This window comes from Ailuropoda melanoleuca, chromosome 14 (assembly GCF_002007445.2).
Source record: "Ailuropoda melanoleuca isolate Jingjing chromosome 14, ASM200744v2, whole genome shotgun sequence".
In the NCBI taxonomy this organism is placed as follows: domain Eukaryota; kingdom Metazoa; phylum Chordata; class Mammalia; order Carnivora; family Ursidae; genus Ailuropoda; species Ailuropoda melanoleuca.
The window spans coordinates 6,766,955-6,779,526 of NC_048231.1; the positions used below are offsets into that span (position 1 = coordinate 6,766,955).

The following is a 12,572-nucleotide window of genomic DNA, read 5'->3' on the forward strand; positions in this document are numbered from 1 at the left end:
AATAAATAAATCTTTTTTAAAAAGAGGGATGTCAAAACATCAAAACAGAGGTATCCAACATGTTATGGAATTCTAGGAAAAATCTAGTTAGTCATGACTAAATAACACAAGATCCAGGAGTAGCTAAGTACTAAATAAATAGTGAATTCAACGAACAGTGATGCCAAATTTGAGCATAATGTAAAATAGATTTTTAAAAGCTACATTGGTGCCACCTTTTGGCCAGATTAAAAATTTACACAAATTACAACCTACGATCACATTTTAATTTCACAAAGAGACCTTGTTAGAGACACCGTTGTTAAATTCAAACATGATGTGAACAGATTTAAAACTGCCTTGCGACTTAATAGTGCTGATTTTTAATCCTATTTGTTGTTTTTTAAGAGTTGGGATAGAAGGTAATACAAATAGAGTTTAACCCTGAACGAACACATCTCGTACTCTGAAAGTACTCTCAGTTCTTGATAACCAGCACAAAACTTATGTTAAGCTTTTGGAGCAGGATTAGTCAGCGTTAGCACTGCTGACGTTTTGGGCTGGATAATTCTTTATTGTGGGCAGCGGGGGACGGTCTCCTGCGCTGCTGTGAGACATTCAGCAGCATCCCTGGCCTCTCCCCACTAGACGCCAGTAGCAACATGGCCCCCACCCCACCCAGTTTTGACAACTGACAACATCTCTGCATTGCAAAATGTCCCCATGGTGAGAGGGATCACCCTGTGTATGGTTAAGTGGCACCTGGCCACGGGTGCTCAGATATTTGGATAAACATTCTGGGTGTGACTGTGAAGGTGTTTTTGGATGAGATAAACATTTGACCGAGTAGAACAGATTGCCCTCCCTAAAGTGAGTGGCTCTCATCCAGTGAGTGGAAGACCTGAATAGAACAAAAGGGCTGACCCTCTGAGAGCAAAGGGAACTTCTGCCAAATAAGCTGGGGCATTTGTCTTTTCCTGCCTATATGGTCTTGAGCCTGCTGGCTTTTGGACTGGAATTACACCATCAGCTCTCCTGGATCTCTAGCTTGCCAGCTGTGGATCTTGGGACATCCCAGCCTCCATATTTGCGTGAGCCGATTCCCAATAATCAAGCAACCTCTCTCTCTCTCTCTCTCTCTCTCTGTGCACTTACACACTGTTGGTTCTGTTTCTCTGGAGAACACTGACTAATACATGCTGGTTGAGAACGCTGTTGTTGATTACATTATGAGAGAAAATACAGTAAATAGGGAAGAAATAAGAAAGCAAAGCAGGGAACTACTGGGTCGTGGCTAGATATAACCTTTCTTTCCAGAGACGGCAGTTGGAAGGTACTAGAGTAGGACGCCAATTTTCTATTCATACAGATTACGGTTGATAAGAACAGAGCTCAGTGATGCATTTTTGCCTCACACGTCCAAGACGTTCCCTGGCACAGAGACGTACTGACCCCAGTGCTACGAGGACAACACTGGGCAGACCCTGTTGTAAAATGAGAACAGTCTATAAGCTGGACTTTAAAAGGTTTTGTTTATGATCAAGTCACATTAATTTATTTGTCATGATAAAATACATGAAATCCACTGTTTTCATTCCAAATAGAGGATACAAAACTTTGTAAAATAATGTTTCTGAAGCAAACTCAAAGTCCATAAGGTGGAAGAGCAACTGTTCTGCACAGTCTCCCAGATTTGCCATGTGTTACTCGTGCTTGGAAGATTTCTTCACTGGGCCTTTTTTATTGCACACGTTTTTGAAATCCAAGTTTCTTTGAAACGAGCTTAAGTTCATATCTGATCTAGTCTGACTAAATGACTTTATTTGGCACAAAACAAAAGAGTTGATGGCGGTTCGTGTCCAGGGCGCTGGAGCAGTATCTCCGAAGTAATCAAGCGTGGCACAGAGGCACACTGGTGCACAGCGGACTCTTGCCGGTGTTTGCAGGACGACCAACACAGTCTGTGGTCCCTTGTGTTTAGGACATCCAGACTTGGGACCGTAGAATCTTACCAGTTTTCAGAAAGTCCAGCCATACGAACATGGCAGTGCAGCAGAGAACCATCAGCTCTAGATCTCACTCTTAGGAATTTAAAAATTAATTATAATAAAATACCACAGAGCTACACTTAGTTTAAAACATACAAAGACACAAATTACATTATAAAAATTCTTCATGTGGCTTATTTGACCTCAATTACTACTAAAAAATGACACTTATCAAGGATCTGGGTTACAACAGTAAGAATTTGCCTGTGCAGATAAACATTAATGGAATTGTACCATTTTCCAGACTTTTTCCATGATTAATATGTATTTCCTTCAGTTTAAAGTGAGGCCTTTCCATTATGAATTACTTCCAACAATGAATTACTATGTTATTATCCCCACTCTATTTCTTGTCCCCATTTACTTTTTAGATGATCTACATCAAAGAAATGAAAATGGTATTTTCTCCATTGCTTTTGTTCCTTTTCCTATATGTAAACAATATGTTTGGGGGAACTTTCCATGAGGCTGAAATTGGCAAGGTTTTATTCCCTATAATGCCAAAGAACTAATATCCTTCTTCCTAAAGGCTAAAGAGAAGTACTGGTGGTTAAACTACAATAGAAAAGGAATTCCAGCAACATTGCTGTTTCTAGAAAAAGCTGATTCTAAAAAAGAATTGTGTCAATTAATTATTGGGTATTAAATAATATATGACTGCTTCTAAGACATTCTAGAGTTTACAGGTTGGAATCCTGAAGTTAATAGATTTAGCTATAGAACACATGTAGTTTTCTTTATATGGTTGGTTTTTATTAAGAATACTAAGAGAACTTAACACTTTTTTTCTTAGAGAAGGGGGTGGAGGGGCAGAGGGAGAGGGAAAGAGAGAGCCTTAAGCAGGCTCCACGCCCAGCACGGAGCCCAGTGTGGGGCTCAATCTCAGGACCCTGAGATCACAACCTGAGCGGAAATCAAGAGTCGGAAACTTAACTGACCGAGCCACCCAGGTGCCCCAAACTTAACAAAATTTTAATACAAATCCTCACAATACCCCTGTGAGGTAGGTATTACTTAATCTACTTTACAAGTGGGAAATCAGAAAAGCAGAGCATGAAATAATAATCTCAAGATACATAAATCAAGAAATTTTGGATTTCTTATAAGGCAGACTGCAGTTAACGAGTTCCAGAGTTGTGACAATATGCTAATAGGGACAAATATTGAAACTAGTCTGTTTTTCTCCAGAAAACAACTATATGTAGGATCTGGAAAGAAGGGAAAATTCTAAGCTGATCCAAGAAGAAAATGTCCGTTCAGGATTTGCCTAATACACTGATTAAGGTGCATGTAGCATTTCCCATTTGAAGAGTTTGGTAATCATTGCGCAAACTGTATTATATGGTTAAGATTATAGCTTCATTTTGCAGATGACATGGTCAAAACTAAACGGTTTAGCTGAAAGAACCTTTTTAATATAAAGTATATTTTCTTAGTAAGGAATCACGTTTAAAAAAGTACACTCAGGGCACAGCATTCATTAATCATATAACAGTTATTTTAAAAATATGTCTGTCGAATGAATGAAAAAAATTAAACTGGGGTCTGTCCCCACACCATTATTCACTGGCTCTCTGGAACCCACCTCTTGGGAATTTTTTTTTTCCCTATAAAATGGAGTTAACATTTTTCCACTTCCTAAAACAGAAAGAATATTAGGAAGACTAAAGAAAGGGGCACCTGGGTTGCTCAGCTGGTTAAGCATCTGCCTTCGGCTCAGGTCATGATCCCAGAGTCCTGGGATGGAGCCCCACATCGTCCTGGGATTCAGCCCCAGATTGGGCTCTCTGCTCAGCATGGAGTCTGCTGGTCCCTCTCCCTCTGCCCCTCCCTCCACTCATGCTCCCTCTTTCTCTCTCAAATAAATAAAATCTTTAAAAAGCACTAAAGAAAGAACGTTTGTTTTGAATTTCTAATATTAAAAGGAACTATATGAATGAGAATGAAAATACAATTAACCATTACGTTCTTAACACCCAACAAATGGAGATATATTTCAGCTTTAAATTAATGTTGTCTGCCATAGCTAATCAGCCACAGCAAACCCTTAGAATTTTCCAGACTCTGTCCTGAACTGCTGCCCTACCCCTCAACTCATATGCATGCTCAATCCACCCATTAGCTACACATTTCTTGTGTCAAGGACTAATGACTGGGCAAGAAGGAAAGAACAGAGAAGAAAGAAATCAGAAAAATTGTTATCCTAATGAGAAAAATTAAATTTTACTTGAAGAAGGCTAGGGAATATCTCCTGACAGCCTAAAATACATGCAATCAGAGTTACTGTCTGTGTTCATCCTAGGAGACGAAATCTTTGAGGGTAGTGTGAATTTGAATAATTGATTGAATGACTTAAGATTAGATAAAGTTCTGACTCCAAAGAGCAACACATTTGCTTTTAACCACTCCCACTCCCAATAGAACTGATCCTATGTCAATAGCTAGTTAGATTTCATTTTCAACACATCTCAGTCTTGACCCCAGGAAGCTTTAGTCATTTCTGAGGCAGAAGCTCAACTGCCTTAGACAATGCCCGGTGGTTTCTTCCTTCAGCCTTCAAGAAAAACTTACATTTCATAATTCATCTAACCTCACTGTTTACCCACAGAAAACCTTTATGCCCTTAGAATGAGCGAGATTAATCTTTGAGCTCCCTTCTGACTGAACCCTGACACTGTCAGGAGATGTCCTCCAAAGCATGCCATATAAAGAAGCTCAGAGTTTCTGTATACACTTAATTTCTAAGCCTCACAAACCAGACCTATTAACACGTCTGGGAGGCTTTGAACAGGGCAGCGCACAAAAAGATGAGGGAGGCCCTTTCAACGCCTGTCTCTTTTGTTATTCTTGACTGTCTAATCTTTGAAATTTAAACATTTTAGAAACAATTTAGATCTATCCTTTGTGGTGAAGTTTGGCCAGCTATTCCCCAGCTACAGAAAGCAGGAGAATCTGTCGTTTAGTCCATCAGTTTTAATTTTTCTGATGTTACAGCTTTATAAGTTTCACTGCTATAAAAGGGAGCTAAGTTTATTCACAAAGGGAAAGCTACCATGGATTTTAGACATAGTTCTAGGATATTGACTGTATCTACTCTGCTAGTTTTGTGGATCAGAAAAAAATGAAAACTGTGTCATTGAAAAATTACTTTTTCAAGTGATACTTAGAAAATTAACATCAACTCAGGCACCCTAGAAAACCCTCTGACACTGAGAGTAGAAAGATAATTTATATTTTATCAGTTTCCTCTTTAAAAACTGATGTAAACCTCTGGTCATAAAAAAAATCTCATACTCCTCTTATGGTCTTTAAGAAAACGCTCTAGAGGGGCGCCTGAGTGGCTCAGTCATTAAGCATCTGCCTTCAGCTCAGGTCATGATCCCAGGGCTCTGGGATCAGGCGGCATCGGGCTCCCTGCTCAGCGGAAAGCCTGCTTCTCCCTCTCCCACCCACCTTGTTTGTGTTCCCTCTCTCTCTCTCTGTCAAATAAAAAAAAGAAAGAAAAAGAAAAGAAAATGCTCTAGATTAAGGTAACAACACTGGGTGTTAGTTGATGTAGTTCTATCTGAATCTGTCTCTATGTTTGTCTATCTGTATGTATCTTCCTATTTCTCTCCGTAGGATTTTGTTTTAATGTCTGAATCTTCTCCCTTTCTCTCTTTTCACTAGAATATTTTTTATTAAAAATGAGGTATGCTCAATGTCAAAAAATAAAAGCCACGTAAGATGGGGCAGCGTTATTAAGTGAAAAGTGATTTTAAAACTACTTATGATTTATTATAGCTATGCCTTAAAACAAAATTTGTATACATTATAACATATAGTTACGCATTAAAATAACTTTAACTTCCTATATGGCAGGAAATATTTTTAAATAGTCTTCATAGTGGTGTATTCATGTGAAAAATTAGCCAAAAGTGATATTCTAGAATATTCTTTAAAAAATATTTCATTTACTTCATTTTCAATTTGGCTTTACTGATTCTACAACTTAGAAATTCTATAAATACTCTAAGTTTCCTACATTGATTTCTGATTTTTTTTTAAATATTTTATTTATTTGACAGAGACAGCCAGCGAGAGAGGGAACACAAGCAGGGGGAGTGGGAGAGGAAGAAGCAGGCTCCTAGCGGAGGAACCTGATGTGGGGCTCGATCCCAGAACGCCGGGATCACGCCCTGAGCCGAAGGCAGACGCTTAACGACTGCGCCACCCAGGCGCCCCTGATTTCTGATTTCTAAATTGTGATTTATGAATGTTCATAGCTCTATTTGAAGGTTACATTTTAATAGCCATATGTCTGACATATCTTACAATAAGAAGACCTCATATATACAGCCTTAAAATTGTGGATCAATGGTCAAGAAAAAAAGTTAATTGAAGTTGAGAAGGAAAATAATTTATGAATAAAAATGCATGTGAATTTTCTTTTTCAGAATGGATATAAAAATCATGAAGGAGAAACTGCTACTCCACCAGGATAGTGTCCACATTTTCTTGTGTGAGCTCTGACTCCAAGGCACAAGATGAATCTAACTGTTCTTGTGACAAGCGAGAACTTTTCAGGGGGACATCAGACCAGCTGTCACAATATGGCTGGAATCTCTGCGCTAACGCATTGCCAAACCTTTGGCATCGGTTGTATCTGTAAGATTTACCTTTGTGTGTATACATGTGTTCTAGCAATTGGCTTTTTCGGAGAAATTTATGACCACAGATGGAACAGCTGATTTTTCTTTTCCTTGAAAAAGAAAAATTACAGTTTAATTCTACTGGTTCTGTGTCTTTGGAGATCAAAGACACCTGACTGATCTGCAGAGGCTCTGCGGCGCCCTGGTTTGAGCGGTCAGGCTGCTGCTCATTCTCCTTGACAATGAAGGAGCTGAGCCTGCGGCATTCAAGAGCCTCACTATTTTCATTAAGTGGATGCACTTCACCGAGGTCATTGCTTTCCAGAATGGACGCAGGGACACCAAATGGGAGGGATCCGGACACATGGGTATGAAGATGTTGTCTTAGGTTACTACGGGAATCAAAACGTTCCCCACAGTAATGGCATAAGTGTATTTTGATACTGCTTTCAGTGAAAGTGGGGCCCGTCACCTCTGATGAGGGTGAGGGCTGGCTCTGGGAGATCCCAGATTCTGGGTCACATCTCTCCTGCTTGATGGACACTGGGGGCTTCTGGTGCTCCTCCAAGGCCTGGGCGGCAGGATGGGCCCTCTGCTGTTCTGCAGTGCCATCATCCAGCCCAATAGCAAGAGAGAGCTGCAGCTGGGGGTGCTCACCCTGGACAGCAGCTCTGCTGCCGCTGCTATTAGAAGGAGCTTCTTTGACCTCCAGCCCTGGCTTGACAGCTGTTTTTTGAGTCGTTGAGATCTGAATGCCATACAAATTTGAGGACTGCACAGTCTCTGGTGAGAACACTTGATTCATTTCAGTCGCAATGTGAGAAAGGTAGTCGGCGTGAAGAAATCGAATCCCTTCCTCCAAACGACTGTGATCCACAATCTGTTTTGGCCCTTTCCCCGTGTACATAATGTGCAACAAATAGCTGAATATGTCAGGCTGGATGTCAGTTGGTTGTATTTTTATGCATTCACTGTTAAAAACAAAAAAACAGACCCACACAAGATAAAATGACCAGTTGGCCTTTTAGTTAGCAGTATACAGTCTTAAGCTAATGCAATTTCTTCTTAAGAAGTTCAGACTTAGCAGTCTGCCTTGACAAAACATATCAACAGAAAATTAAACATTCATAGTACACCAGCTTTATGGCCCAGCAACAAGTCTTCATGTATTCAACCTACCGCCTAAAGTCAGGAAACATACACAGATATTCTGATTAGTTCAACATTTAGTGACTCCTAAGTGGTGTGCACTATACTAGGTGACAGGGAGGAGAAAGATGATGAATAAAACAGATACCTTCCTCTTTTAAGGAACTTAATAGCTTTTTGAATACATAACCAAAAGAACTGAAAACATGGACCCAACAGACACCTGTACGCCAATGTTCATCACAGCATTATTCACATTAGCCAAAAGGTGGAAACAACCCGAGTGTCCATCAACAGGCAAATGGATAAGCGAAGTGTAGCATATCCGTAAGGTGGCATATGATTCAGCCAAAGAGAGGAATGAAGTTCTGAATGATGTTACAACATGGGTGAACCTGGAAAATGTTTGGTAAGTGAAATAAGCCAAACACAAAAGGACAAATTTTGTATGATGCCACTTATGAAAAATATCTAGAATAGGCAAATTCATAGAGACAGCAAGTAGAGTTTACGAGGAGCTTGGGGTGGGGTGGCGGAGATGGGGAGTTATTGCTTAATGGGTACAGAGTTGATGTTTAGGATGATGCAAAGTTTTGGAAATGGTTAAGTGGTGATGGCTGCACAACACTGTGAATGTACCTAATGCCAGTGAATTGTATGATTAAAATGGTTAAAATGGCAAATTTTATGTTGTATATATTCTACCAAAACAAAAAATAGTTAAAATTTTAAAAGGATCTATTAAAATTGGTAATATTTAGAATTTAAATTACACTAATCTTATTTTGGCTTCCAAACTATAGTAATATATCTACTCGTTAAATCACAAACGAATATAGGTATAACTTCGAAAAACTTTAAAATAACCCCAAGCTCAATTTTTAAATATGAATCTACAATCAGATCATAGAAATAACAGCGTAACAAGAAATCAGGAACACCCTGCAAAATGAGGATAAAGAGAACCCGAGGGAAGTGCTGGATGGCCAGGAACAACGGCACCAGTCAATGGACTTACCTTCCCTGAAGCAAACGTTCCCGTCTTTCGGAACGCACAGGGTGTCAGATGCTGGCAATCCAGTTCTTTAGTCCCCATATCTCAGGATTCCCTCTTGGGTTTCACTCTTAGCTCTCGCCCACCCACTTCCAGGGTCTGTGGCAGGGGTTTTTTATATCTGCACAGAGCTGTGCACTGAGGATTTTCAGTTGCTCCATAGAGATACCACGTAGCAGGCCTGACACCTTTGTATCTCTCGGATTTTGTTTAACATGGTGCCTGGCATACAGCAGGCGCTTGGGGAGCTGAACCAACTCAAAGCTCTTACAAGACTGATGTGAAGGCACTGTTTCTATTCTAGTTCCTACACTGACACTACCCATGACATGTCCCCCACTCCAACCTCCTCCCCACTTCATGCCATGCATTCCAACCATTCTGATCTGTTTCCTGAATGTACTAGCCCGGTTCATATCTGCCTATGTTTTCATGCACTTTTCTCCTCTGCCTGCAATGTACCTTCTTGCATTCATTTGAAATATCCAAAAAACTCCTCCTGATCCTTCAAGATCCAGGGCTTCTGTAAATCCTGTTCCAACCTCCCCAAAATAGGGCTGCTGACACTCCACTCTACCTTGTACAGCACTTCTATTATAGACGCGTCACGGTAATTCTTGATAACAGAAGCTGACAGTGCAAAGCTCTGTTCTAAGCATTTTAGTATTATTAATCCATTTAATCTTCTCAACACCATGGAGTGAGCATACATATTATGCCAATGTTTCACAGAGAAGGAAACTGAGGCACAGACAGATCAATTACGTCGCAATTGTTTTCTTTACATGTGTTCTCTATTAGACTATGAACTCCTTGAGGACAGGGAGCATTACTAGCCTGTCACTAGGGTCTAACAGAGTGCTGACCTGTAAGTACCCAACAAATATTTAAACGAGAACAGGTAAATGAAAGTGTGTGATTGAGACTAGACTCCTAAGTATCTCATACAAGGTCCTTTAAAAAAACATACAGAACTCTATCACCCTCAACCTGGGATGGATTAAAGCTATTCTTTAAGAGCTCAGAATCTGACTACGAATTTCCTGCCCACTCCCTACATACCCATCCTGTTGGGATAACCCTCATTCAAAAAATCAAAATACTTCTTGAACAAAGTATTTGAAACAAATGTCTTTTGAACTGTAATATGGACTATAAGGGTAGAATTATGACATTACACCCTTGCTATGAAAGTGTTATAGAATAGATATCAACAATTTAGTGGGTCAGAACATAGATCTTTAAGAGCACAGATCTGCATTTGAGGATAACTTACTAGCTGTATAATCTTGGAGGGGCCAGTTCCTTGACTCAGTCTCAGTTTCCTTTTCTCTAAAATAGTATGGATAACAGTAGAATGTACATTAGGTAAATACTTAGTGCTTGGGTATGGAATAAGCCTTCAATAACTTTTAGCTATTATTGTTCGTGTTTTTACCTTCCACCATGGATCCTACACACTGAGATGAATTACTGGATGTGCAAAATTAATTAATTAATAAGTTAATTTTATTTCTTAAGGTGACCCCATAACAAAGAATCCCCCAAATGATGTTATAATAAGGCTTAGCTATATCACATTAAAAACTCTTCTGATTTACAAAAGCACATCCTTACCTTGTTTGGTGAATAAATATCATCTTGAAATAGTTAGAAAAAGCAGCAAGCACTGCTCTGTGGGCTTTGAAGTAAACATCTCCAATGGCAACTGTGCAATCACACAGAAAACCAAATTCTCGCTGCATGTTCAGCTGCTGCAGAAGGACAAGGCTATGGCTAGCTGTGTCCATTGTGGCTCTGAGAAAAAGGACAATTTTTTTTTTTTTTTTTTTTACAAACTTAGCTACAGTTCACACAAACCTACAGAGTACAAGGAGGCCTAAATTTAAATGACATTATCCAATAGTTTTTATACTGTTAATTTCACCCCAAACCTAGCTAACGTTAAATCCTCTCATTATAAAAATGTCAATTCTGCTAAAACTGCAAAATATGCTCTTTTTTCATCCAGTAAGAAGGTAGCTTGGTATGAGTGACACAGAAGCAAAAGGAAGACCTGTCCTTTTTCGATCTATGTGACCACGTTTCTAGTCCTGTTTCTTCACTGGAAGATGGGAATGAGATACTGACCCCTTCCTCAGAGCTAAATGAGGTAAGTTATGTGAAAAGCACTTTGTAATGGAAACTGCTATTCAAATGTTAGCTATAACTGTTCATAACATATCACCGTCCTGGCTGGGCTGGCGCTGTCACTGCTCCGCAGAGGTCCTCTGTGTGCTTAGGGGACACTGGCCTCCTAACTATCGTACAATATGTTTGGGAAACATATCAGTCACAGTATGTGCAGGAGCCCTTAAAATAGATACCAAGCCCCATCCCCTGATTTACATAGGGCCCGGGAACCCAACGGAAAGAGCATCCACCCTGATATTAACTGGATTCAGACACATAGAAGCATGGAGGTTCCTGCAGGAACAATAGAGAATGGGACCACTGGTCTGGGGAGAAATCAGGCATGAGGAAAAACTTGCAGAAGAACTGTAGCAGAGAAGTCTAGCGTGAGCAGCAAGGGCATTCGAGAGTGCCAGACTTCCAGGCAGATGCGAGGCTCTGCTTCACCCCAACTGTGTAGACAGCCCCCGTGCCTTAAGGAGAAGGCAGCTGTGGTATGAAGGGCATCACTGGCCAGCTGGGAGAACCTTCTCTAAAAGAGCATGAAAAGAGAATGAAGTGTCCTCACTAGCCAGACACCAAAGTCTAAGGAGGTCATTGCTCAGAGTATGGGGTGAGCTGTCTGGAGATTGGCCACAGCTCGGGCAGCAGACAGCTGAGTGATCAATAATATAATAAAACTAGCTAACACTCACAGTGCTTCCTGTGTGTCAGGCACTTTTCACTCATTTAGCTCTCAGTATGACTATACCAGAAAGGGAATATTTAATGCATCTACAGATGAAGAAGCCGAATCAGTACAGAGAGTTAATTTACTCAAGTCATACTGCTAGGAAGTGGCAGAGCAGGGGACTCAAACCTGGACACTGGACTCCAGAACCCAAATGACCTCCTTTTCCACCTCCCAGAGAGAACATGACCCACAAACTGGAGATGCCTAGGGAAAGGTAAGGCATCAAGACACCTGGGAAGCCTCAAGAATGTTTGGAGAGAGGAATTAGGGAGAAACCCAGATTTCCTGCTGTTTAATTTGCTTACACAAATCTGACGCAGAAACAAATACTTATTAATGGATAAAGTCTAGGCTATAACTGGTAAACAAAAAGGTAATTATTACTGATAAAAGGTTAAATCTATTTTTATTAAAACTACATATTTAGGGGCGCCTGGGTGGCTCAATCGTTAAGCGTCTGCCTTCGGCTCAGGGCGTGATCCCAGCGTTATGGGATCGAGCCCCACATCAGGCTCTTCCGCTATGAGCCTGCCTTCCTCTCCCACTCCCCCTGCTTGTATTCCCTCTCTCGCTGGCTGTCTCTATCTCTGTCAAATAAATAAATAAAATCTTTTTTTAAAAACCTACATATTTAATATACTGATATGAAATAATCTCCAAGATATATTAATTTAAAAAAGCAAAGCATAAAATTGTACAGAGAAGACTACTATTTATGCAAAAGGGGTGGAGCTGGGGCGCCTGGGTGGCACAGCGGTTAAGTGTCTGCCTTCGGCTCAGGGCATGATCCCGGCATTCTGGGATCG

General features: G+C 40.4%; 1 protein-coding gene across 5 annotated transcripts in view; it reads right to left on the minus strand.

Moving 5' to 3' along the window:
- Positions 1 to 3,858: 3,858 nt before the first annotated feature.
- The window catches only part of ZBTB25 (zinc finger and BTB domain containing 25), a 20,103-nt gene continuing 11,389 nt past the window's right edge, over positions 3,859 to 12,572 (minus strand). For 3 of the 5 annotated variants that reach the window (XM_034642615.1, XM_034642614.1, XM_034642616.1), the window contains 2 exons: positions 10,479 to 10,658; positions 3,859 to 7,629 (listed from right to left, as the gene is read on the minus strand). In XM_034642615.1, the coding sequence (XP_034498506.1) occupies positions 6,495 to 7,629; positions 10,479 to 10,651 (1,308 nt within the window). In that variant the 5' untranslated portion in view covers positions 10,652 to 10,658 and the 3' untranslated portion in view covers positions 3,859 to 6,494. The other 2 variants (XM_011217824.3, XM_034642618.1) reach the window with 2 other exon arrangements.